This window comes from Desmodus rotundus, chromosome 4 (assembly GCF_022682495.2).
Source record: "Desmodus rotundus isolate HL8 chromosome 4, HLdesRot8A.1, whole genome shotgun sequence".
Taxonomy (NCBI): domain Eukaryota; kingdom Metazoa; phylum Chordata; class Mammalia; order Chiroptera; family Phyllostomidae; genus Desmodus; species Desmodus rotundus.
The window spans coordinates 96,172,831-96,198,994 of record NC_071390.1 but is presented as its reverse complement, the minus strand read 5'-3'; the positions used below and the strand labels follow the sequence as shown (position 1 = coordinate 96,198,994).

Below are 26,164 nucleotides of genomic sequence, written 5' to 3'. Positions count from 1 at the left end.
ATCCATATTGGAAAGGAAGAAGTAAAACTATCTCTCTGCAGATGACATGACCTTATATACAGAAAGCAATAAAAAAAAAAGCCTAAAAACCTGCCAGAGATAATAAATTAATTCAGCAACTTTGTGGGATATAAGTAAGATCAATATACAAATATCAATTATATTTTAAGCAATGACCAATTTGAAAATGAAATTTAGTAAGCAATACCATTTATAATAGTATCCAAAAGAATAAAAATACTTTGGAATATATTTAACCAAAAAGATGCAAGACTTTCACATTGAAAACTATAAAATATTGTTGAAGGGAATTAAAGAAGTGGAAAGACATCCTGTGTTCATGCAATGAAAGACCTAATATTGTTAAGATGGCAGGACTCCCCAAACTGATTCACAAATTCAACATAATCCCTATCAATTTTTTTACTACCATTTTTGAAGAAATGGGCAAAGTGATCCTAAAATTCATATGAAAAGGCAAGCACCCAGAAGCTTGAACACAATCTTGAAAAGGAATACATTTGTTCTCTGCTTCCTGCTTTCAAAACTGACTATAAACCTGCTGTAATCAAGATAGTGTGGTACTGACATAAGGCCAGACATATAGATTGATTGATAGAATTGAGAGTCCAGAAATATAAACACATACATCGTTGGTGAATTGGTTTTCTATAAGGCTGCCAAGACATTAGAGTAAGAATAGTGTTTTGGTGCTAGAACTACTGGATATCTACTTGTAAAAGAATGAACTTGGACCCCTACCTCACCCCATATTCAAAAATTCACTTAAAAATGATCAGAGATCCACATGTAAGAGCTAAAACTATCAAAGTCATGGAAGAAAACAGGTGTAATTCTTTGTGAATTTTGATTGGAAATAGTTTTAGATATGACCCTTAAAGAACAATCAACCAAAGAAAACAATGGATAAAATGTATGTCAAAATTAAGAGTTTTTGTGTATCAAAGGAAACTATCTCAAAAGTGAAAAAAATAATCCACAGAATGGGAGAATCTTTTTGTCAAGTATTTAAAAAGAATATAATGTCCAAAATGTATTAAAAAACTCGTAAAACTCAGTAATGAAAAAGACAACTCAATTCAGAATGGATAAAAGATTTGAATAGATATTTCGCCAAAGAAAATGACCATTAAGTATGTGAAAAAATGCCCAGTGTCATTAGTAACTAAGGAAATGCAAATGGAAACCACAGTGAGATACCTAGATAATGGGATATCTAGAATTTAAAAAAAAGAAAATTAAGAACAATATATAGAGGGAGATTTATTTCTTTTTAAGATTTTAATTTATTTATTTTTAGAGAGAGGATAAGGGACAGAGAAAGAGAGTGAGAAAAATGTCAATGTGTGGTTGCCTCTCACGTGCCCCCTACTGGAAACCTTACCTGAAACCCAGACATGTGCCCTGACTGGGAATCAAACTGGTGACCCTTTGGTTTGCAGGCCGGCACTCAATCCATTGAACCACACCAGCCAGGGCAGGAGAGAGATTTAGCCTCCATGGTTATGGAGGCTAAGAAGTCATACAGTCTGACTATAATATGGAAAACCAGGAATTCAGTTTGAGCCTGAAAACCTGAGAACTGAGGGGCCACTGGTATAAGTCCTGGAGTTTGAAGGCCTGAGAACCAGGAGCTCCAATGACCAAGGGCAGGAGTAGATGGACATATCCCAATTCAAGAAGAGAGAGAGCATTTGTCTTTCCTCTGTCTTTATGTTCTATTTAGGCCCTCAACTCATTGGATAATGCTCACCCACATTGGTGAGGATGGATCTACCAAATCACCATGAACATCCTCAGAGACACACCCAGAAATAATGTTTTACTAGCTATTCAGGCATTCTTTAATTCAGTCAAGTTGACACATAAAGTTAAACATCACAATAAGGACGTGGAAAAATTGGAACCCTCATATTTTGCTGGTGGGATGTAAAATAGTACAACTGCTATGGAAGAGTTTTTCAAAGAGCTAAATATAGAATTATCACAGGACTCAGAAATTCTACTTTTAGGTATATATTCAAGAAAACAGAAAACATATGTTGACACAAAAATGTGTGTACAAATGTTCATAGCAGCATTTTTCATAATGGCCCAAAAGTTTAAACAGTCCAAACATGTATCAATTGATGAGTAGATAAAGAAAAGTGGTATATCCATGCAGTGAAATATTATTTAGCAATAGAAAGGAATAAAACACTGATCATGCTGCACCATGGATGAACCTTGAAAACATTATGCTAAGTGGAGGAAGCCAGTCACAAAAGGCCACATAGTGCCTCCTTCCGCTTATATGAAATAGGCAGATCCATAGAAACAGAGAAGGTAGACTTAGTGGTTGCCAGAGGCAGAGGAGAGGTGAGAATGAGGAGTGACTGCTAACAAGTACAGTGTTTCTTTTTGGGGTGATGAAAATATGCCGGAATTAGGTAATGCACAACCTGTAAAGACATGGAAACACAGAAGTGTCCCTTGATAGATGATTGGATAAAGATGTGGTGCGTATATATAATGGAATTCTGCTCAGCCATAAGAAAAGATGAAAAACTGCCATAGATAGATCTTGAGAATATCATGCTGAGTGAAATTAGTCAGAAAAAATAAAAAACTGATAATTTCACTCATATGTGGGATGTAAAACTGAAAGCAACAAATGAACAAACAAGACAAACGAACAGAGACTCATAGACACAGACAACAGTATGTTGGTTACCAGAGGAAAAGGAGGGTGGGGGGCAGTGAAGGGTAAATGGGGTCAAATATACGGTGATGGAAGGAGATCTGACTTCGGGTGGTGGGCACACATGCAGTATACAGATGATGTGTCGTAGAACCATAAAGTCGAAACCTCCAAGGTCTGTCCAGAAGGTATCCAGCCATGTAATATGAAAAAGTCACATTTATTGAAAAAGATACAAGATACAAGAAACATTGTCCCTAGGACAATGATGCCTCAGTCCCCTTCAAAGTAGGCACCTTGAGACCTCACACAGTTCTCCCAATCACCATCAGCTGCTCCATCATATTCTCCTGAATCTCATTGAGGGTCTGAAACCTCTTCACTTTCAAAGCTGATTTTGGTTTTGGGAAAAGCCAGTAGTCACAGGGCACCAAATCTGGGCTGTAGGGGTACTGAGTCACCTGGGTGATTTGATGTTTCACCAAAAAACTGCTCGAGACATGATGCATGAGTGGGCATGTTGTCATGATGAAGCTACCAATCACCAATTGCCCATAGCTGTGGCCTTCTGAATCATCCGGATAGCTTCCATGGAGGCATGTTCAAGCTTAATGCAAAATTTGATGCAGATTCATTGCTCTATTTACTCAGTCATTTTGAATGCAATGGCCACACAGTACACATGCTCACTCAAGGGTGTCTACCGCCCCCACTGACTAGTACAGTGAAGTCGTCATTGTTCATGCATGTGCATTCCAGTCCACTCACACTGACAGGTTAAATCAATGTCATTCAAACCATTCTTGTTATAGTAACAATGACTGGATTTTTTTCTGGACAGACCTTGTATATAATTTTATTAACTAATGTCACCCCAATAAATTTAATAAGAAAATACAATGAATTAGAAACTTAAATGGTGAAATGTATGGTGTGAATTGTATCTCAGTTTAGAAAATGGCTTTATTGGAAGATTCTTATTGTCAGGATAACTTTAAGGAAATAAAGGATATAAATCACATCTGTCAGGAAAACTTAGCCACATGGCTACTCCTAGTTCCAAGGGTAGGGGGCGTGATTCTGGAACATGTAGTCCAGCTACAGCTCTGTTACTCATGAGGAAGGGGAGGATGGGTTTTTGTAGACAGCTAGCAACCTCCATCACATGCAGAGCTGGAATTGGAACCTCAGGTCTTGGTGCCCTGGTCCAATTCCTTTTTACCATACCATCTGTTTCTCTAAGGAGACTGATTTCCTAAGTGTAATCAGGCAAGCTGCTGAATATAGTCATATTTTTGAAACTAAAATAAGATTTGTCTGCTAACAGTGGAACTGAGTAACCTTGGAAATGCCTAAGCATGTATCTTTTTAATATGTAAAGATCGCTGTCTTTAAGAAAGTGCATTAGTGAATAAATACAGGTACAATTTTTAAAGGGAAAGAGGCAGTTGCAGAGATAATCCAGAGATCTAGGATTGTAGAACTTCTCTTTGAGAAGAGTAGTGGCCTTCTGCATTTTTATGAACAAACGTGTCATTCATTAGTCCTGACAGGCATCCACTGGTTTGCGTAAACCCAGATCTGTTATTGGCATGGCGCCATCTGTCTGCCGAGTGCACCACACCACGTAGAGCCTGCAGCACTCAAAACTCTTGGTTTCCCCCTTCCCGCTAAATTAAGGTGTGAGAGGCTACTGGTTGGAGCTGGCCTAGTACCTTTTTCCTTTCATTACTAGCAAGAGTTAGGAGTTCTGCTTGCATTAAAAATACTTTTTAATTAAAAAAAATTAAAGGATTATTAATATTTACCTACTAAGAGAAGGCAAATTACAGCAAGGAACCTGGGATAGATATACAGAAATAAATAATTATTGCAGTTCTGAAATCTGGAAGTTTAGGGACTGAAACCTCAAATGTTTATAAGCAATAAGCAAGTAATTTGAATGGGCAAGACTCTGATTATTGTGAAAGGTGGCAAGATGGAGTGTAGAGGTCGTGACTCAGGACATTAAACAATGACAACATCGACAACAAGAAACAAGAAACACCTGCCGTGTGGGCCAATCAGAACCTGTGTGGGGCTGAGTTTAGCCTGGAGGCGCAGTGTATGGCAACCGCTTGACTGGACCATGCTCTCTCGTATAGCAGTGTGCACCAAGGACTTTAAAATTTGTCATATGTTAAGAAAAGTGGCAAGGAAAGAAGTGAAGGAATTAATTGGGACATAAAATGTTCTTTGCTCTTGTATTTAAACAAAAAACTAGAAACCATTCAAATGCCTAATAATCGGGGAATGATTATTCAAACTCTGATATAACTATTGTATATAACCGTAAAGCACAGAAATATATAGAATGTGCTAGTGCATGGAAAAGTACATACATGAAAATTAAGTGAGAGTAGAATACAAAATTGCAAATGTAAATGAGTTACAACATCTGTTAACAAAGGTTGCAAAAGAATTTGAAGTGATATAAATAATTTGACACTCATTAGATTTTTTTTTCCTGAAAAGTAGCTTAAATTCACTATGAAGAAACAGAAAATTCAGGTCACCTCTATGAAGAACATCAGTAAAATACCCGCTTGTCCTTTGGATTCGATCTAACTAAGCATGACTGTGACTGTTTCAATAACTATAGCTTTATCCTGGAAGTGTTCATTTTTACCTGAAGAGATGACTTGATTTCCTATTCTATTATACATTGATCTATTGTTCCTACCTAAGAGTTCTGTTTTTTTAGATTTTTCTTATTCACCCTACTTTATAAATATGAATCCAAGGAAAGTGATTCCAATCCCAAACTTCTTGAGTGACACCCCTCCTTTCGTGCCATTCTTGAGCAGGTGCTGAGGCAAGGCCTTGTGGGTAATATCAGAATGTTGCAGGTTCTTTGGCTTCTTCGGTATATCAGGAATGGCCCACACTTTGACACTTTGGGTCCTGGGATTTCCAGAAAGTGGCCTCCATCCGGAGTGGAGTGTCCACGGTGGTTACCATTCAGTGCTTGTGCTTGGCCTGTGCTGGGCCTGCAGCTCCTGAAATGTGTGGGGTGACCACATCCCTGTCGCCCTGTTGTTACTCATTGGTATGAGGAGGACCTCAGTCTTTCTGTCGTGATCTCTTCTCACAGAGCCCCTGAAGCCCTGGCTGATTTTGCAGGAATCTTAGGATGACAACAGGGGTTTCTTGTTGTGCTGGGCCTCACGTGCATGTGCGACAGGGCAGGGACTTGATGTCCATAGTCCAGTTAGCTTGGGTGGAGGATTCTTTGGAGGCTCAGGGTGATTTAAATGAGTTCAGATTTATTAGCTCTTTGCGCAGGAAGGTTACTTTCTGTGCTGATCGAGGTGAAACTGTCCAGTGGGCTTGGATTGATGATGGTTGTTGCTGCCTCTATATCACTTTCTATGGAGAGCTTACTTCCCAGAAGATCATTGTCACTGAGCTTTCTAGAAGTTGCTCCACAACACTGATTTTGTACAATAACTCAACATATCCATGAATACTTACTCAAGGGACTTAATTCCTCTGTGCCTAGAAATTCAGGCCTAGAAGTAGATCAATGTCTTTCTTCAGTTCAGACAAGACGTATTTTCACAAAGAACTTGACTAGAGACCTGAGTCTAATTGCAGATTAGCTTGACAGACATAGATCAGTGTTCTCAGGTTTATTTTTCTATTGCATTTCCTCTGACTTAGTGCTGTACTAATGTGTTCAGACTGATCTTTTAAAAAAGGATTTTATTTACTTATTTTTAGAGAGAGGATGGAAGGGAGAAAGAGGTTGAGAAACATCAATATGCAAGAAACATTGATGTGCGAGAAACATCGATCAGTTGCCTGTCTCACGCCCCCAACCAGGGACCTGGCCTGCAACCCAGGCATATACCCCATGACCTTTCACTTTGGGGGCCGACACCCAAACCCACTGAGCCACGCCAGTCAGGGCCAGACTGCACCTTACAGTCATTTCGAGTTGGCCCCAATGCTGCTCCATGTGTGAGATTCTTTCTTTTTGTTCCTTTTTATTGAATTTATTCGGGTGACACTGGTTAACAAAATTATACAGGTTTTAGGTGCACAATTCCACCTCATCTGGGCACTGTATTGTGTGTTCACCGCTCCAAGTCAAGTCTCCTTCCATCGCCATTTTCCCCCCTCACCCACCTCCATCGCCCCCGGCTATCTATCTCCACACCGTTGTCCCTGTCCATGGGCTTTTTCTGTTTTTTTGCTTAATCCCTCCACCTCTCCCACCCAGCCCCCTAGCCGCCCCCACGTTCTTATTTTCTTTACAGCATATTTGCCTGTGGTCCTCGCTGTGGTCCCACCGGTCTGATTCCTGAATGAGAAGAGTGTTTCTTTATTTGCTCACAGTTAACATCGTCTCTTGCTTGGAAGATTTTAATAGCTGTCTAAATGGTGTCCCTAAATCCATTCCAGCCCCCTGCAATCCATTCTCCTTTCAGTAGCCACGATTGTCTTTTAGAAATACAAATCTGGTCACTTCACCCTTTAGTTTAAAAGTTTTTGTGACTTCCAGTTGCCCTTAGGCCACACAGAAACACCTGGGTCTGGCCCTCCACCTCCCCAGCTCTCCATGTCCCCGCCACCTTGGCCTTCTTGCAGTGCTTCACTTGTGCATTCTCCTCTCACCCCACGTCCTCTCTGGCCTCAAGGTTCTGCCACTCTCTTTTCCTCTTTCCTCTTCTTTGAGGCCAGTCCTTACCCGTCAGCTACACCCATTTACCCTAATATACAAGCTGCTAACATTGCACGCCTCTCCTTCTTAGTGCTTATTGCTGCTTACAGTTTACAGTTATCTGTGTGATTTGTAGATTAAGACCTGTGTTCTACACAAGCCAGTAAGTTCCACAAGGGTGGGCAATATCTTTTTGGCTGGGAGAGGGGCTTACCATTGATAGCTTGTAACACATACTGTCGGTGCTTATTAAATATTTATTGAATGACTATGATTTCTTCTTGCTTCACCCTACTGGAATTTTATGGTTCTGCCTCATGTAAGTCGTAACTTCATCAATGACTTCTTCATAGCCAGCCTACCCTGATGTGCCTTTATCTGAGCTTTTCCAGCTTTATAGGAAGGCATCTGGGCTCAGTCTTCTAGTGGCCACATATGCATCCTTCTTTTTCTTCCTCTGAAAATCCAGGCCCTCCTCTAAGGCTGTCGTTTTCTCTGACTGTCTCTCCAGGTCCTCCTAGGTGACCTCTCCTAATGAGCTCGCAGTCATCAGCCTTTCCTAACTCAAGTGTCAGACCACAGTGTCAGTACTAGCAGCAGCACAAGAGACTGATTTTTCAATGATAATGACAGTAATTAAGGGTCCTGCATGAAGTCATTTATTGCCTTTTAAACAAGAACTTGTCTCATTGCTGCGATATCCCATCTATTCTGCCATAACAAAGGAGTTGCATTCACGAGTAATTTTATATTCTCAGAAGTCATGGTATAAAAGCGATTGCTTGACTAGAAAAAAAGGGGTTAAAGATTGGGGAGGATCAGACTCATAATAAAGTTATTTTTCTTACTGAATTTTTTTCCAATAAAGCTTTTTTTTTTTAGCTCTGAAAACGTTAGTAAAGCCCATCACCGTGAAAACTTAGTGTTTCCCTATGTATAGCATTTTCTCCGGAGTAAGTCTTCGTTTTCCATCATTGCCTACACTGTCATGAGTAAAGAGCCTTCCCACCGTCCTGTTCCCTTGATTACCCAACTGTTACAGTAAGCAAACACCAAGCCTCCCAAACGAACCAGCTCGTATACGTAACAGCTTCTTTCATGCCAAGGGGATAGTTCCAGATCTAGCATAATAATGGTACATATAATGCTAATCAAATTCCCTGATTTATCCAATTTGCTTTAAAAAAAATAGCTCAAGCCTGTAATTTTCTCACTGTGGACAGCCCCATCAAACAATACCACCTGTGTTTTCCCCGGCGTCAGGTGATGCAGGCCCAGTGTGTCAAAACAGAAACTGAATTCTACCGCCGCAGTCGCAGCGAGATAGTGGACGGAGAAGGGCACACCATGGGGGCACTGTATTGGCAGCTGAATGACATCTGGCAGGCTCCTTCCTGGGCCTCTCTAGGTAAGTGTTTCAGCGTTCTGTGTGTGGGGGAGAGAAAGCAGTACCTGTGGGGAGATGCACTGGGGAAACACAGAGGCCGAGGTGAGGCGGTCTTCCAGTAGCTGGGCCCCCCACCCCCACCTTCATAGTCTTTCCAGGAGCCTCAGAGGCAGCCTTGTTAAGAGTTCTGTGCCGTGCAGTTACAAAAGCAGGCAAATGAAGGGGATAGGTTCATGCACAGAGATCTCAGCCACATGACTTAGCATAATTGCTTAGATTTGAATTTATTTCAAGTCTTGAATTGACTTTTCGGGGCAAGGGGAACATTAACTTAAGCATCCCTTCTTTTGTTTAGGAGAATTCAACCACGTGGAAGGTTGGCCCTGCTAAGTGATAAAATGTCCCTTTCCCTGACTCCACTTTAAGTCCATGAGGTCATCTTTATTTTGCCCTGTTTATCTCTTGGGGGGAAGGTAGTAGAGTCAGATGTCCAAGTAGGAAGGTTTCTCAAGTGAACCAGTGCAGCTAGCAGCAGGCAAGGTGACTTGCATGGTGCTCGCAGCTTGAATTATTCTATTTTGGTGCATTAAAAAACGGAGGGAGTAATGATGATCTTTGGCCTTCACCAGAGGTGATTTGATGCAAAGTTCAGCTAATATAAACAAAAGTTTTGGCTCAAAAATGAGGCAAAGCCATAAAGTAAAAAGACCATGTTGCCGGGTGAGGCCCTTAAACATGCTGTGGATGAAAATCTAAAATCTAGTCACCACAGACTTTGATTAGTGCCAGGCCCCTTCTTGATGGGAACTGGAATTTTGACCAAGTTTCTCTGGCCAAACTCTTTATCAACACCAACCAGATAAAAGGGTATTGAATGAGAACCACGGGTAGACCATGGGGGAATAGCTCTCTGAAACACCCAAAACTGGACAAAGACTTGTTGTTCAGGGACACTTGGACTCTGACCCTGATTTTTCTGCCTGTGGGCGAGGTTGTGGACTTCTGAGTCTGCGTTTGGTTCAAGAAATGGGGGAGCACAGTTTTTGTAAATCTTCCCTTAAATGACTGCATGCAGATTATTTGAATGAGTTCTTCAGGGAAGGTGGGTAAACCCCAGTACTAGAGTCTGAGGGCAAAGCAAAACTGTCTGTTTCCTAAACCCTCTCAGGACAATGCCTCCATGGAGAGGGTCACTCCCTCCTTGTACCTGTCAGAGATAACAGGCGCCAGGGAGATGCTGTGACAGTCATGTTCTGTCTGCTCCTGCGCTGGGCAGCCTTGGAGCCCCTGTTTAATTCTGTTTAATTGGCTCAATATATCCAATGCTTATGTGCTGGTGGTGGGGGGAGGTATGTGTCACTCTTATCATCTGACAGGGTGGTACTTTATTTTTTATTATTTGATTTATTTATTCTTAGAGAGGAGGGAAGGAAGGTAGAAACATTAATGTGAGAGAACAACATTGATCAGTTGCCTCTCATACACGCCCGGACCTGGGACTGAACCTGCAACCCAGGCATGTGCTCTGACCAGAAACTGAACTGGTGACCTTTTGCTTTGCAGAATGACACCCAATCAACTGAGCCACACCGGTCAGGGCGTTATGGTGATACTTTAAAGGGATCAATAGCTACATAAAATCTATAGATTCTTGTATATTTCTTTTTAAAAAAAATTAGTCATGCTTATAGTTACAATTTTGCAAATACAAAAGTGCGCTGGGCAGTTTGCTTGGCTCATACACTTGAACAGTTATAGAGCAAATGGAAAAGCCAGGAGTCACATAGCATTTTTAGCCGGTTATGCAGTGTTACGTTGATATCCAGACTCTGTCACTGATTAGTAACTAGGGTGTGTATTTGTGAGACCTTCTGCTTAGTAGCCATTCTCCTGAGTGTATTTGTGTGTGGCCTTAATCACTGGAACCAGGCACTAGAAGCCTCTCCCCTGTAATGGATTTCACACATGAAAGTCTCTAAGTTACCTCAGGTCTGAGCCACTTTCATTTCTGAGAAAAACTTTCTAAATGGAACTTCTAGTTCATTCTTTTAAATCTAAGCACAAAAGGCTCTCCAACCCTCTCCCCTCATTGTTACTATTTTTTAAAAAGATTTTATTTATTTATTTTAGAGAGAGGGGAAGGGAGGGAGAAAGAGAAGGAGAGAAACAGCAATGTGTGGTTGCCTCTTATGTGCCCCCTATTGGGGACCTGGCCCACAACTGAGGCATGTGCCCTGACTGGGAATCGAACTGGAGACCCTGTGGTTCACAGTCCAGCACTCGATCCACTGAGCCACACCAGCCAGGGCCGGTCATTGTTATTTTTAAGGGGAAATACTAAGAGTTGGGATTGAAATGCTGAGGGTTGAAGCTTTGCAAAACCCAAAGAAATTAATTCTATCTGAACTTCCCAACCACATTGCTCCATCTCAACAGCTTGCATGCGAATTTTGGACTCTCTCTCTTTCAGAAGTTGTTTGATGATGTAGTTCTTTGTGGGGAAGGATCTTCTGTCTGAGATAGAGGGATGTTGAAACATTTTTTAGTTTGTGGGTTTAGCACACTAGACTTGCCAACAGGGCACAGAATTCTGCAGGTTCTTGACAGCTTGTAATTGTATTTGAGGAACTGTCATTAATTGCCATTGGTTGGGATGTTCTCCCCCAGCCTGAACTTGCAGCCATGTCAGTGGTAGTGGCTGTTTTGTTTCAGAGGATTTGTGCCTGTGGGAAAAGGAGATTTCGAGTTCTAAATCATTCTTGCAAATGAATATTCGTAACAGGTGTTCACTGCCAGCGCTACTGAATTCCTTCCTCGTGTGTGCATGGTGAAAGGGAGCGTTGGCGCACTGGGCTCCCAGACGCAGAATCGCATGTGAGAAAGTGACAGCGAGGAGTCAAGTCTGGGTCAAAACTCTGCCTGTGCCATGTTTGTCCGAACTGCTTGAGCCTCCATTTCCTCATTTGAAAAGTGAGATGTTCATGTGCGCCTCACCCAGAAGTGGGGATAGTATGAGGTCATGTGCCAGATGCTCAGAGCCCTCAACAAACGTGGGTTCCTGACCTTGCTGAGTCTTCCTTCCACACTGAGTCCCTAGAATCACGACAAATCATACCAGCCAGGCCGGGAGGACAATGAGCGACTGCTTGATCCTGCCCGCCTCCTAACTTTCCTGACTGTTTTTAGAGTACGGAGGAAAGTGGAAGATGCTTCATTATTTTGCTCGGCGTTTCTTTGCTCCACTGTTGCCCGTGGGTTTTGAGGATAAAGGCCTGTTTTTCGTCTATGGAGTGTCAGACCTTCACTCGGACAGCAGCGTGACGCTCACTGTAAGCTACTTGGACTTTCTCTCTGTGACAGAATTTTAGAGTATTTCTGTAGCTTTGGTTCTATTTCTTTTGGGAAAGAGAAATTAATTTATATCTACTGCCTGTAACGGAAAATGGGCTGTCCTCGGAGTCAAAATACCCTGTACTCAGGGTAAAACTGCTGTTTATTCAGTGACCTTAAGCCTTCAGGTCTTGGTGATTCAGTTTCCTTATCTGTAAAATGATACCAGCCTGTCTTCTTAAAGGCTTTCTATGGATATAAAAGAATTAGACGAAAGTGAATTATAAACTGTAATGTGTTACTTAAATGAAAGGTTATTTATAATCATGGAAAGCAGGAAGTAGCCTAAACTTTATTAAAAAGAAATTGTTAAAAATGACAGAGTGCAAATCAGTAAAGTTATTCAGAATACATTCGTGGAAAAATAAACTTGAATCAAAAGCGATGCTCGGTAAAAAGACAGTAGAAGCTGAGGTCTGGGGTGGCTGCAGTTTGGAGCACCCTGAGCATAGCTTGCGTTCATGGAATAAGTGCAATGCCTCGGCCCGTGCCTCCGTAGATGGCTCTATTTAATCTCACAAGAGCCTGTGAAGTTAGTGCCGTTGCTCTTCTCCTGTTACAAAGGAAGAAATGAGACCTTGAGAACCTGAGTCATTTGCTTAGTTACACAAGTAGTACTTGCTGGGGCTGAAGTTAAATCCCGGTTTTCAGTCTTTTAACAGTTCTGCTATTCTGACTTTCCTCAATTATTATTACTGTTATTGTCTAAAAATATAGTAACCCAAGAATGTGTGTTTTTGTTCTGTCTTGTTTCTGCACAGGTGAGAGTCCACGCGTGGCGTGCCCTGGAGCCTGTGTGCTCTCACAGGACCCAGCATCTCTTGGTGAAAGCAGCGGGGGCCCTTCTCCTCTATCAGGAGTGGGTTTCTGAACTGCTGGGGAGATGTGGCAATTGTACACGGCAAAGCTGTGTGGTTTCCTTTTACCTGTCAGCTGACAGCAAGCTCTCGAGCCCAACCAACTATCACTTCCTGTCTTCACTTAAGGAGGCCGTGGGGCTCCACAAGGCACATATCACTGTAAGCACCTGTCAGCTGGGGTCACTGTGGCTGTGTGGAGCAGTCCTGCTCCTGGGCAGCCACGTTGCATCATGCTTTTTGTAAAGTTTTTCCTTGGAACTGAGTTTACCCAAGGCCTGGGAAATTTTGTCTCCTTCCCACTGGAAGCAAAGGCCAAATGATTTTTATTTCTAATTCAGCATCTGTTAACATTTTTGGTTTCTGCTACCCCTGCTGTCCCATCACCCCTTCCGCGGGGGGCTTGTGCAGTGGAAGAAGAGGCATCGGGGTCCTCAGCGCAGATCCCCTGCCGCTAGGTCCCAGACTCTGTCCTGGGGACTTGAGTGTACCAACCCTGAAGTATTATTTTTGACTTGAGACACATTCCGACGCCTAGGGAATTTTTGAGTTTATTTGAGTCAAACTGATGGCACATGCTGGGGAGCAAGATCTCAAATGCTCCGGAGAATAACGGTTTTGTGGCTTCTTTTATGCATTTGAAATTAAGGAGGGAACATAAGGAAGATCCCAGGTAGGTGGGAGGAAGCAATGCAGAGATTGGATTACAGGATAGTTAACAAGATTACTTACTGTCTTGAAGGTTAATATCCCCTTCCAGGGCCATGGCTTCTGGTGTTTCAGAGGTGTGTTAACCTAGATGCACAGCAACAGCAGACCTTACTTGGGGCAAAGAGAAACCTTTTACTAAAGAGCTTACATGCCTGGGGCTTGACCACCCACCATGATCTGCCAGTTAGGAATTTATGATCAGATCACCCTGTGAGGTTACTTTCCATAGAACCCTCTTTTTTTCTTTTCCTTCTTAATATATTTTATTGATTATGTTATTACAAGTGTCCCAGTTTCCCCTCCTTTGCTGTCCTCTGCCTGGTACCCCTATTTCCTCCAGCAATCCTCCCCGTTAGTTCATGTCCATGGGTCATGCATATAAGTTCTTTGGCTTCTCCCTTTCCTATACAGTTCTTAACTTCCCCTTGTCTATTTTGTACCTACCATTTATGCTTCTTAAGCCCCGAACCCTTTCCTGCATTCTCCCATTTCCCCTCCCAGCTGATAACCCTCCATATCTATGATTCTATTCCTGTCTGGTTGTTTATTTTTTTAGGTTCAGCTGTTGATAGTTGTGGATTTCTTGCCATTTTAATGTTAATAGTTTTGATTTTCTTTTTCTTAAATAAGTTCTTTTAACATTTCATGTAATAATGGCTTGGTGTGATGAACTCCTTTAACTTGACCTTATCTGGGAAGCACTTCATCTGCCCTTCAATATAAATGATAGCTTTGCTGGAAGGAATAATCTTGTTTGTAGGTCCTTGCTTTTCATGACTTCAAACACTTCTTGCCTGCAAAGTTCCTTTTGAGGAATCAGCTGATATAGAAACTCCTTGTAGGTAATCCTCTGCTTTTCTCTTGCTGCTTTTAAAATTCTTTATCTTTAACCTCTGGCATTTTAATTTTGATGTGTCTTAGTATGGTTCTCTTTGGGTCCAACTTGCTTGGGACCCTCTGTGCTTCCTGGACTTGTATGTCTATTTCCTTCACCAAATTAGGGAAGTTTAAGGTCATTTTTTTCAAGTAAGTTTTCCATTTCAGGCTCTTCCTCTTCTCCTTCTGTATCCCTATGATTTGGATGTTGGTGCATTTGGAGATGTCCCAGAAGCACCTAATACTTTCTGACTTTTATGAATTCTTTTTTCTTCTTGCTGTTCTGGTTGAATGTTTATTTCTTCTTTATGTTCCAAATCATTGATTTGAATCCTTGCTTCATTGCCTCTACTGCTGGTTCCCTGTAGATTTTTCTTTATTTCACTTAGTGTAACCTTCATTTCTTCCTGGGTCTTTTTTATTTTGTTGCCATACTCAATGAGTTCTTTGAGTATCCTGATCACCAGTGTTTTGTGCTCTGCATCTTATAGGTTGGTTATCTCCACTTCGTTTAGTTCCTTTTCTGGAGAGTTTTGATTTGTTGTTTCATTTGGGCCGTATTCCTTTGTCTCCTCAATTTGGCAGCATCCTTGTGTTTGTTTCTGTGTATTAGGTAGAGTTGCTTTGACTCCCTGCCTTAGTAGCACAGCCTGTTGTAGAAAAAGCATATGTAAATTGTGTGGGGTGGAGCCTTAAGTAATCGCCAGGGCAAGGCAACCTGCTTCACCGCTTTGTGGCTTTGTGTGGGGGAAGGGCTCAGAGAGGGGACAGTGCCACTCTCTGCCTTCTGGAGGTCTGCCTGGCACTTGCCCTGTGTGACTGGGGCCCTTCCAGCTGTTGCTCTGCTACTGAATCCCAGAGGGGGTGGGTCTGTGTACATTTTTAAGTCCATGGAGGCCCTTTAAGCAGAGTCTCCTGGAAATCCAGCACTTTCTCCCATTGCTCCACCCTCACTGGATTTTACAGCCAGAAGTTATGGGAATTTATCTTCCTGGTGCTGGAACCCTGGGCAGGGCAGTCTGGCCTGGGGCTTGGATCGCTAGCTCCCAAGGCTCCCTCCCGATGTTTATCTATTACACCTGAATGAGGGATTGTCTGCTCCACCCCTACCACCTCTCTGTGCCACACCACATCTCTGCGCCTCCCCACCCATCCATCTCCTCGTCTCCACCCCTCCTACCTGTCTGGATGAATGTGGCTTCTTTAAATCCTTGGTTGTCAGACTTTCATACAGCTCGATTTTCTAACAGTTCTGGGTGTTATTTGTTTTTAGAGCTAGTCATAATTCTTTCTGTGGTTGCATGAGGAGGCGAAGTATGTTTACCTACACCTCCATCTTGACTGGAAGTTTGTTATTTTAAATAATTCAAAAGCATACCTGTATTTCAAAACCAAAATAGGTCATTGGTTTATCATAAAAGGATATAACTCAGGAACAGCCAGATGGGAGAGATACATAGGGTAAGATGTGGGAAAGGGGCATGGAGCTTCTCCGCTCCCCGCACCACTCTGCTCACCAATCCGGAAGCAGAACCCTTTTTTTTTAATCCACAATATCATGTGGTCACAAGTGAGCAAAGGAGTCTGGAAAACTGAGTAACACACTCAAGCAACATGCTCAAGGAGGCCTCGGGGCCCAGTAGACGCACTCTACTTTTGAGATTTTAAGTAGAATCTATTAACCTTTAAAATTCTCACCCTATTCTCTTTAATTTCTTGCTGCAAAGTAGCTTAATTACCAAATCTCTTTGTGATCGCCAAGACAAAACGGGAAGATCAAGATGTGTTGTACAAATTGTGCAGCTGGAGAATTTGGAATCTCTTCAGTTGATTGAAAACCTTTCCTTCCTTTTCCTCCTACATGTAGTGACTGAAAATATTTTTCTAGAAAGGTTCATTCTCTAGTTTTTGTGAATTTTAAATTTGTTTTACCCTTTATTTCATTGATAAGGCTCACGTGAGAGGATTTTTGCATTTACTTTAGCAGTAATCATATAAAAACTCTTAATTCTTGATTTGAAAACATATATCTTGTTTTCCAATTAATAATGAAATATTCGTGTAATGAAATCTAAGTTATCTGTAACAACTGATACAGAACAGATAGGAAGGAAATGACATATATTGACAGTATAGTTTCTCTCCAGAAACAAACAAAACAAAGCAGAACTATGTAGCAGGCTAGATTTAGGATTTTGAAACCATTTTTTCCCCTCTAATCCTTCCCTACCTTGGGATAATTTGTGGTGGGAGAGAAGTAGGACTTCTTTATTTTCCCTACCTCATTTGTATTTCCGGGAGACTTACCCTTCCTAAAGGAATATAATAGTAATGATAATAACAACAACAATAAAACATTTACTGCAGGCTTAACACAGGCCAGGCACTTGGATGTCCTGTCCCCTGGTGGATGCCAGAAATTTGTTTTCCCCGCCTCCCTGAAGCCAGGGTGCAAGCTTGAGCCCCAGGCACTGCAGGCAGATACACAGAAATGAAATTTCCAATTGAAAGAAGGCAACAACAGTGAGCAGGTGCCGGGGCCCCTTCTGGCCTTGACCCTGGCACAGCAGCGGCCGGGGCTTCCTCGGCAGCCTTGCGGGCTTCCCAAGGCCAGCCTTGTGAAGTGCGTGATGCAGCGGCTTTACGGTCTTCACCCGAACAGTCGGTGACTGATGTGGGAGTTCGACATCTAGATTTAAGGTTGAATGTCTGACCCTCTGAGAGCTACCTAATATACGTAATTTTCTTCTCTGCTTCTATCAAAGTAGGTTGCTTCTTTGTTTATAGCTCAGAGCTCTGAATGGTGATCAAACAAGTGTGTAAGGCTAACATTATATATAGTAAATATTTCCTATTGGCATTCTTTATGCCACACATTACGTGCAATGTCAGACCTACTGTGTGGCATGTATCCGTGCTGAGGACTTGTGTTTCGTGATGAACGCAGAGCTTTAAAAACCAATCCGCACTCTCTAAGAAGGCTTGCCAACCCCTACCCTTCGCGGCTGAGCTGCGCTTCACTCCGTGCAGTGCAGGACCCGCTGGTGAGTGACGGGGTTTAAACTGTGCCTTCCTTTGCTGGTACTGTGTGGGGTTCACACATCTGAAAAGTGCCCATGCTGTGCCTTCCCGGTGCTGTGTAATAAAAAAGAGAAAGCTCCACTGCTAGAGCCTTGGTCAATGCCTGGCCGGCTGCTGTGTAGGTTTCTGGATCTTTCCAGAGGACTAAGAGGTGAGTGCCGTGGCTGTGCTCTGCAGCTGGCTCCTGCTATATCCCCAGACAGTCATTCACCCGCCCAGCAGTTATGTAGAAATGCTCCTCTCTTGATGATACTCTGAGAAAAACTGTCAAAGATAGAAGCTTTGAGCTTCATGTGAAATAGTCTCTTTAATAAAACAGGAGACTACATATTTCTGCCCTTGGTTTAAGATTACAGTTTGGTGATTTCCCACCACCTTAAAAGTTTCCATGTAGTTTTTAGTATATGACACAGGGCGTGGAACACAGGACGTTAGCCAGTGGCAGAGCCAAAGTTGTAGGAAATACACTCTTAAGTTAGGCCCACGTAAACGTTCTGATGGGCACTGAATGTGGAACAGAGAGCTCTTCCCTTGCCCTTCACTTCATTTATCTTTTACTTCCAGGCCATCATCTCTCAGCAAGAGGACACATTCGTTTTTGATCTGGAAACCTCTGCTGTTGCTCCCTTTGTTTGGCTGGACGTAGGGAGCGTCCCAGGGAGATTCAGTGACAACGGCTTCCTCATGACTGAGAAGACGCAGACTATATTATTTTACCCTTGGAGACCCACTAGCAAGAGTGAATTGGAGCAATCTTTCCATGTGACTTCCTTGACTGATATTTACTGAGAGAATCCAGGTTATCCCCTCAGTGGACACCAAAACAAAGTATTTCTAAGGCACCGTCGGCAACCAGAGCTGCAGGCAACCAGAGACGAGCTGAAGAACCTGGAGGCAGGCGTGCCCACGCCATGCATCTGATTTACCACTCGCGGAGCGCATACACTCAGCTTCACCCAGGGAAGGCTGTTTCCTGGGGGGGCAGGCGTCCTCTGGCGAGACTGTGCTGGGTGTTGTGTGGTCTGTGCCGGGACGATGATTTTTAGGTCTTCCCCTCACAGCGTCACTGCCACACACACCAGTTACAACCCCACCGTCTCCCACCACCCAGAAAAGCACATCCACACAGGTAGGCCTCTCGGGGAACCGTAGGAACAGGACTGCAGGGCTTCAGATTTGGCTCAACCCACTTAGCTTTTCAATCCAAAGGAATTAGATTCAGACTTTTGACCCTGGCAGCAAAGTGGCATTCTTTTTAACTTAGGTTTAAATCATTTTACAGATATTGGTTAATTATAAGAGGCTATAAAATTACTTTACTACGAATGATCATGTTCATAAAATCACACTGAGAGTAAAGCAAACGGAGCAAAATATTAATAGGTACCAATCCGAGTGAAGGTGTGTAGGAATGTTTTTGTGCTGTTTTTGCAACATCCTGTAAATTTGAAATCATACCAAAAATTAAAATTTACATAAATTACATTGACAACTTGATATTCTATCTGTGGCTTATTTAATCATCCCATACACGTTCAGTTGTGCCCAGTACTGTGCCGGACATAATTGACGTTAGCTCTGGCCAAGGTTTTATTCTAGTTGATAAACTGGGAGAATTTGAGGAATCTGACCAGGAGATGTGCGGGGTTTTCTCTGGGAAGAACTATGGAGTTGCTTACAGAATGGGCCAGCAGTGGAAGTTGGGCTTTAAAATTACATTTTGGCTTTTAAAACTGAGTTTTGGTTTTAAAACTGAGAAGTTTGAGGCATGTTTCAGTAACTAAGAGAAAATAAATACAGGTAGTCCAGGCCTTCTGTTCAGTATCTAAGAGTTTCCTCGTTTCATGTGTTGAATTATCTCAGTAGAGATGTATGTAAACCTTATGAGGGACAGGCACGTAGAGACGTAACTCAGAAGAGTCTTAGTTGATAAAGATTATATCGTTTTCTTGTCACTGTTGAAAAATCCTGTTTTGTCACACTGTTGCTGGGGGACAGGAGGACACTTTTCTCCATAAAACTAGAGAATATTCTGTGCCTGGTGCCCCAGGCGGCTTTGAAGTTGTTGGGCCAGAAATTACATCACAATTCTGCCCTTTCTAGCTCTGTGACCTTGACCAAGTTATTTGACTTCGGTGTTTAGTTTTCTCATGGTAAAATGGGAATAATGGCACTCCCTTTGTAAGTTTGTTTTGAAGGGTAAGTTAAAACTTTGGCTGAAGGGCGGGGCTCAGGGCTGGCGTTCAGTGAGGGCTGTGTGTGGAAGCGCCGCCCTGGAGTGCAGTGCGGCCTTGTGGTGCTGGGGGTGGCAGAGCTTCCAGCCACACTCCCCTGGATCGAATCCAGGGTCTGAGGCTTATTGGCTGTGTGACCTTGGGCAGACCCTTGACCTTCTGGAGTTTAGTTTTCTCATCTGTAAAAACGTAACCTCTAACCTTCAAAGGGAGGACTAAACAAATAGGGTCTAGAGCAAAATAAATGCTGAGTAAATGGTGGTTGCACTGTTTTAACATCATAATCACTGTCACTCGGTCACTACAGAAACAATAGCAAAATGAAGTCAATAAAGGCAAATGTCTTAAATTTTTTTAAGACCAGGAAAAGATATCAGAGAAGGATGATTTAAAAAAAAAAAAAATTCTCACCTGAGACTATGTTCACTGATTCTAGACAGAGAGGAGGGGAGAGAGAAATACCGACGTGAGAAAGAAACATCAATCTTATGCCTCCTGTGTATGCCTGGACCAGGGCCCAACCCTCCAGCTTCTGGTGCAGGGGGTGACATTCCAACCAACCGAGCCACCTGGCCAGGGCGAGGAGGATGGATTTTTAAAGGAAGAATAAGTTAATGAATAGGCATAAGTATGTGTCTACAATGATTTGTAAAAGGAGAGAGATGGACTGTATTACACATTTCTGTAGGAGAATAGTAACATCCAGAATGTTCTCCCATAGTCCTTGTGTGGCTCTGTGATTAGCCATGGCCACCATTTTCATAGATACATTTCGTTGCATTCACTGGGTTAGAGTCCAATGTACTTACTCTTGGCTTTGGATTTCCGAGAGTGCATTCCTGTTAGCAGTTATGTTAATAGAGAGATTGCAGAGAAGGGGCCCAGGTCCTTCCGCTGTGCTGGTTGCAGAGCACTTTCCCGCAGTGAGAAGAAGAGAGATCAGTTCACAGGATTTCATCATCCTATTTTAGAATGAAGAGAACAATAAAAATGGTAATTTTCTCATTCACATTCACTGTACCTCTTCTTATTTTTTCTCTTACTTGACTTTTTATTGTGAGAGGGTTCCAAAGCACGGGAAGTCACTTGGGAAATAAATAGGAGGTTCTATCCGCTGGGGTAACGAAAGGGAACTGGAGCGCGGAGACAGGAGGTTTGCTCCCCAGGCATTCCTGACGTGGCACAGGAAGGTTCTCCTGGACTACCTCTGGCTCTCAGGTATGAAACTTATTCCTCAGCTTGGTAAGATTTAGGGAGGAAGAAAAGTAGGCATTGTCTGTGTGGGAAATTCAAAGCATTTAAAAATATCCCTAGAGTCTACCTTGACTGTGAACACAATCTTATCAATTCAGTAGGCACATAAAATGAGAATGGTTATGCAGAAAAGGTATTTAGTATTATTTCCAAGCCTCTGGGGGAATTACTGTTTTCTGATTGACTTACTGGAGGATATGAACCGGCCTGATGCTGTACAAAACCCTAAAAGTCACAGACAAAACCGGTGTCCGGACACATTTATGTTTTGACTACAAAGACCGTTTAACTTTAGAATGTACTCATTCATTTACTGAGCGCTTATTGAGGGCCGCTCGGAGCAGGCGTTGTGGTGTCACCAGGGGAGTTGCAATGAAAAAAGAGACAAGTCTCTGCTCTCGTGGACTGTGCATTGTGGGGGGCGGGGGGACAGACAGTAAGCAAGGAAACAACGCCGTTTCGGCTGGTGACAAATGCTGTAAGATTTATGTGACAATTAGATGAAACCATCTTTTTCACACTTTGGGAAAATTTTTTGAAAGTTTAGGAATATATACTTACTCAGTTGAGAAAGGAGTTGTGAAAGACCTTTGCTGGGATTAATGTGTAAGGAAGGAAAACCCAAGACTGACTAGCGGGCTAGGCTGGGCTCCGAGCTGGTGATCGATATGCCGAGTGTGGGCTAATCTGCGAAGTCGTCTTGGAGCCCGGGAGTAGGGGCCAACAGTGAATGGCTGTGCGGGAATAGGGGCATTGCATGGTCGTGTCACGTGTTTGAACTACCCCTTCTTATTTCTGTGGACGTGGGTTACTGAATCCCGCCACGAAGGAAATGTTTGCAGCACTAACATGTCCTAACCGCTTAGGTGGGGTCTCAGCCTTTTCACGGGATCCACTGAGCTCCAGCCACGTTCACGACACACGCTGCAGTGAGCAAGACAAAGGGTGACAGTCACACCAGGTAATAGTAACACCAGGTGACTTAGAATTCCCGGGAAGCTGGATGTGGGGACCATGGAAATTTCTTGTTGAGAACCCATCCCTGCCTTATAACGGAAGTGGGAACAACCTCCTTTTCTTACTCTGTTTTGTTGCCATTATGGCTTTTGGGAGGCGGTTCACACATTCCCAGTATTTGGAGCAGCCATTATCAGCCATACCCCCTCCTGTCTGTTAATAGAGGTGGCTATGTGTCCCGCCCCAGGGACTGAATCATAATTGGTTATACTAATTCTATTCTGATTGGTCTAGGGTTAGGCATATTATCCAATTCCGGCAAATGAAACAAGCTGACACTTAATGGGGGGTTTTGGGGACAGGTTTTCCTGCCTGATAAGAAAGAGACCTGAGGAGAGACCTTCTGCTGTTGGGTGAAGTTGAGAAGCTTCTGTGTGAGGACCTGATGTTTGGAGCTGCTGCAGCCTTTTCATGACCTTGAGGAAACATTGTTGACACAGTGGGATGTCAGAGATGTTGAACTGCTAAAATAATCCTGTAATAATCCACTTCTGGTCTTATAAAAAGCACTCTGGCCCTCTTTGTTTAATCCAGTTGTAGTCAAGTGTTCTCATTTTACAACCAAAAGCATCCTGATTGGCACAGCAGTTAAGGTTGTGGGCTTTGAAATCAGACATGCTGGAGTTCCAGACCCAGCACCAGTAGGCAGTTTGACTTTGGATGTAAGTGGCTGAGTCTTTCTGTGCCTTAGTTTCTTTATTTTTAAAAATGGGGGTAGTCATAATAACAAAAAATCCTATAGATTAATTATGAGGACTAAATGAGAGATTGTATAGACAGTGATAGCACATAAAAACTATTCAACAAATGTTAGCTATTGTAATTGTCATTGCCTCTGTGTTAAGTCTTAAAAAAAAAAAGTCTCAGGATGTGGGCAGAACTGGAACCTGCTGAGGCGTGGTGATGGGAGCCGTGTCCGCCAGGGGAGCTGGTGGCAGTGAGGGGGGAGCATGGGGCCCGGAAGGGGAGGTGTGAGGATCACCCTGCCTGGTCCTCCTGAAGCTGCAGTTGTAGAGAAAGTGTGGGCCAGGTCCTGTTTGGCCAGCAGATGAGCTGCTGGCCAAACAGTGCTTTAAGAAGCTGAATCACTGGCTTACATTTAAAAAATGAAAGATTTCACATAAAATCTACATCTATCTCTGATATTCTTATATTAAAAAAAGTAAGCCCCTATTTGTTTAATGCAGTCATAGTCAGGTATTCTAATTTTATAATCAGAAACATTCCAGCGGATGAAGGCATGGGCTCGGAGATCAGACAGAGCCGGGCCCTGGGGAGGCGGTGTGGTGCCCGGGTTTTCTGTCAGCCCAGGGACGCCTGGTCATCCACGTCGCAGTGCTTGGATGTCTCCAGTGAGCAGGGCCCCGGAGGCCTGCCCTGCCCAGGTGGGTGAAGGGTGGACGCTGCTTTTTTTTATGGGAACAGCCAACGTGGGTTGTTGGCGTGCTTCCCTATCCACATTTTTGGTGCTTGAACTAATCAACCTTACAAATACAATGAACTAGATTTTGCCACAGATTGCAATTGTGTGTGTGTGTTCATGTGCATGCGTGGAAGCTACAGGCAGTGTAGCGGCCACAGGCTCATGCCCTGCTATGGAACCTCCAGTGTGCAAGTTTGGCTACACCACCTACAGAACTTGAACGAATCACTTAACCTCCGGGGCTGATAGAAACTGTCTCATAGAGTGGTCAGGGTTCAATGGGGTAAAGGATGAACAATGCCTAGGATGGGTAAATGGAGAGTCGGTGCTGGCTTATGATTATTATCCCTGAAAGCCTAAGGTTGGCAGTGGCTGGAATGGTCAGGCCTACGAGTCTTAACATTTTCCTCACCAGCGTGAGTTGGAGGAGAACAATTCAGGCAGACAGTGGAAGCTTCTAATTCCCTTGTTTTGTAAGCCTCTTTCCAATTTTGTTGAAGCAAAAATGTTGAGCGGCGAGAGCCATGCCAGCAGCTGGGTGACTGTGCAGAGTTGTGCTTCTCCAGCAGAGGCCTCTTGTGCACAGGAAATGAGGCTGGTGGCCGGTGGATGGGCTGTCCTGGGCGAGGGCACTGGTTCCAGGAGGCTCCCCCAGCAGGAAAGGGTGGGTGTAGTCTGAGGAAGAGCTTGCAGGGCCTCTGGTCCCACTCCACCCCCTCTCTGGGCTTCAGAGAGCTGGGTGCCAGCGCACTGCAATGCAGGAGTCTTTATTGAAAGAAAGGGAGGAGTGGAGGGAAAAAGTGTGTGTGGGGGGGGTGGGTAAGAGAGAGAAAGGGAGAAAGAGAAAGAGAGAAAGAGAAAGGGGGGGAGAGGGGGAGAGAGAAAGAGAGAGAGAGAGAGAGAGAGAGAGACACACACACACGGAAGACAACGGGTGTGTTCTGGAGTTCCGGTTTCCCCTCAGGCTCCAGCGAGACTGCTCACCAGGGTCAGGCCTGCACAGCAACATTTTCTGCTCTGTTTTTGTTTACTTCCTTTCCTTCCAGTATCGCTGCCTTGGCAACAGGGTGGCATCTGAATGACTTTTAATCCTACTTAATTACAATGGATCTATGAAAACTTACCACGAAGCCTCTGGACTGAATGATTGGTGGGGGAGAAGTCAGATGTGCCCTCACAGCACAGACAGGAACAGAGCAATAGGGAAAAAGGCTCCGACTGAGTCAGGGCGTGATTAAAGAAAGGAACGCCAGTCTGGGGATGAGGAGGGTGTGGTGGAGGTGTTTGCCCGGCCCAGCAGGGCCTCTTCTCTCTAAGGGTTGGCCAAGTGGGTGTGTTGGTGACTCACTGCGGGCACACATACTTTCTTGAAAGTTTAAACGTGGAGAATCTGCCTCTCAGAACCAACGTGGTCCCTCGTCCATGTGCCGTGTGCCTATGCCAGTCATCACTCAGATGTGCCTGTGGCGCGGGAGGAAGGCAGTCAGGCCAAGTGGTGGCTGAGACCTTCCCAGATCAGCTCTGGGAAGGAGAAGACGGCAAGGGCTGCTTTGACATCAGGCTGAGTGGCCGTGTGCCCACGAGGGCACAGTACTTCCTCAGCATGTGCATCTTCTTGTGGGGGAGGTAAAGTAACCCTGGGGCTGTGGTCCAGGGCAGGGACAGGACAGGGGCAAACACTGCACATAAAGGAGACTGGAGCGGCTCTCTGGGGCCATCTGGCCCCCCTGTGGGCCCTGGCCTGCAGCTGTGCTGGGGGGCTGTTTCCACGCGGTGACTTCTGTTCTTGTGGCCTTGGGCCGAGCCGCATTCTGCTGGGAGCAGGACTCCGCACTGACGTTCAGGGGAGCAGGTCGGAAGCCCTGGCTGGAACTGCTGGGCAGAATGGGGCAGAGTGTGGAGAGAAAAAGCTGAGTGCCCGAAAGCAAGAGGAGGAAGGTGCCCCCGGAAGGAGAAGGGTGGGGAGAGGAAAACCAGCAGGATGCTCTTGGCTGCTCCCAGGCGTTCGCGGGGACTGCTGCCCCAGAGCCATCTGAGCCCCACCGCTTGGTCCGTTTGTTGGTGGGGTGCCAGCTTCCTGCTGCCGTGTCAACCTTCCCTCTGCTGGGCACATCTGTGACCAGCCCCTCCGGAACCACCACGGGCTGCAGAGTGAGGCCCACGAGCAGAGGGTGAGCACTGAAGGCGGAGTCCAGCCCTCTTTATACTACAGCAGGGCCCTCGGGCCATCAGCCGTTTGTCATTCGGTGGGAAACAGCAGGAGTTAAAACCCCTCGCTATTTACCTCTGAGATCGTCACGAGAATATTTGAAAGTATTTTGTAAATAAAAGCATTAATGTTTAAAGGTTTGTTTTGTCGAATTTGTTTAAATTAAAAATTACAAAAGTAAACTTATTTCAAAAGCAAAAGGGAACATTTACGTTTGAACAAGGTGATAAGTCAGTTTTCTGCAAAAGAAAAAAAAATCCATGGCATGAAGTTTGTCATTTGAACTTTTTAAGCAAAAGTAAGTTGTGGATGCTTGCCT

At 43.8% G+C, this 26,164-nt stretch overlaps 1 protein-coding gene across 2 annotated transcripts in view; it reads left to right on the top strand.

The window, feature by feature from the left end:
• MANBA (mannosidase beta) overlaps positions 1-19,200 on the top strand; it is a 112,162-nt gene extending 92,962 nt beyond the window's left edge. For both annotated transcript variants that reach the window (XM_053923080.1, XM_053923079.1), the window contains 4 exons: positions 8,670-8,814; positions 11,980-12,122; positions 12,945-13,202; positions 18,273-19,200. In XM_053923080.1, coding sequence (XP_053779055.1) covers positions 8,670-8,814; positions 11,980-12,122; positions 12,945-13,202; positions 18,273-18,497 — 771 coding nt within the window. In that variant the 3' untranslated portion in view covers positions 18,498-19,200. The remainder of the gene's footprint in view (positions 1-8,669; positions 8,815-11,979; positions 12,123-12,944; positions 13,203-18,272) is intronic.
• Positions 19,201-26,164: the final 6,964 nt, after the last annotated feature.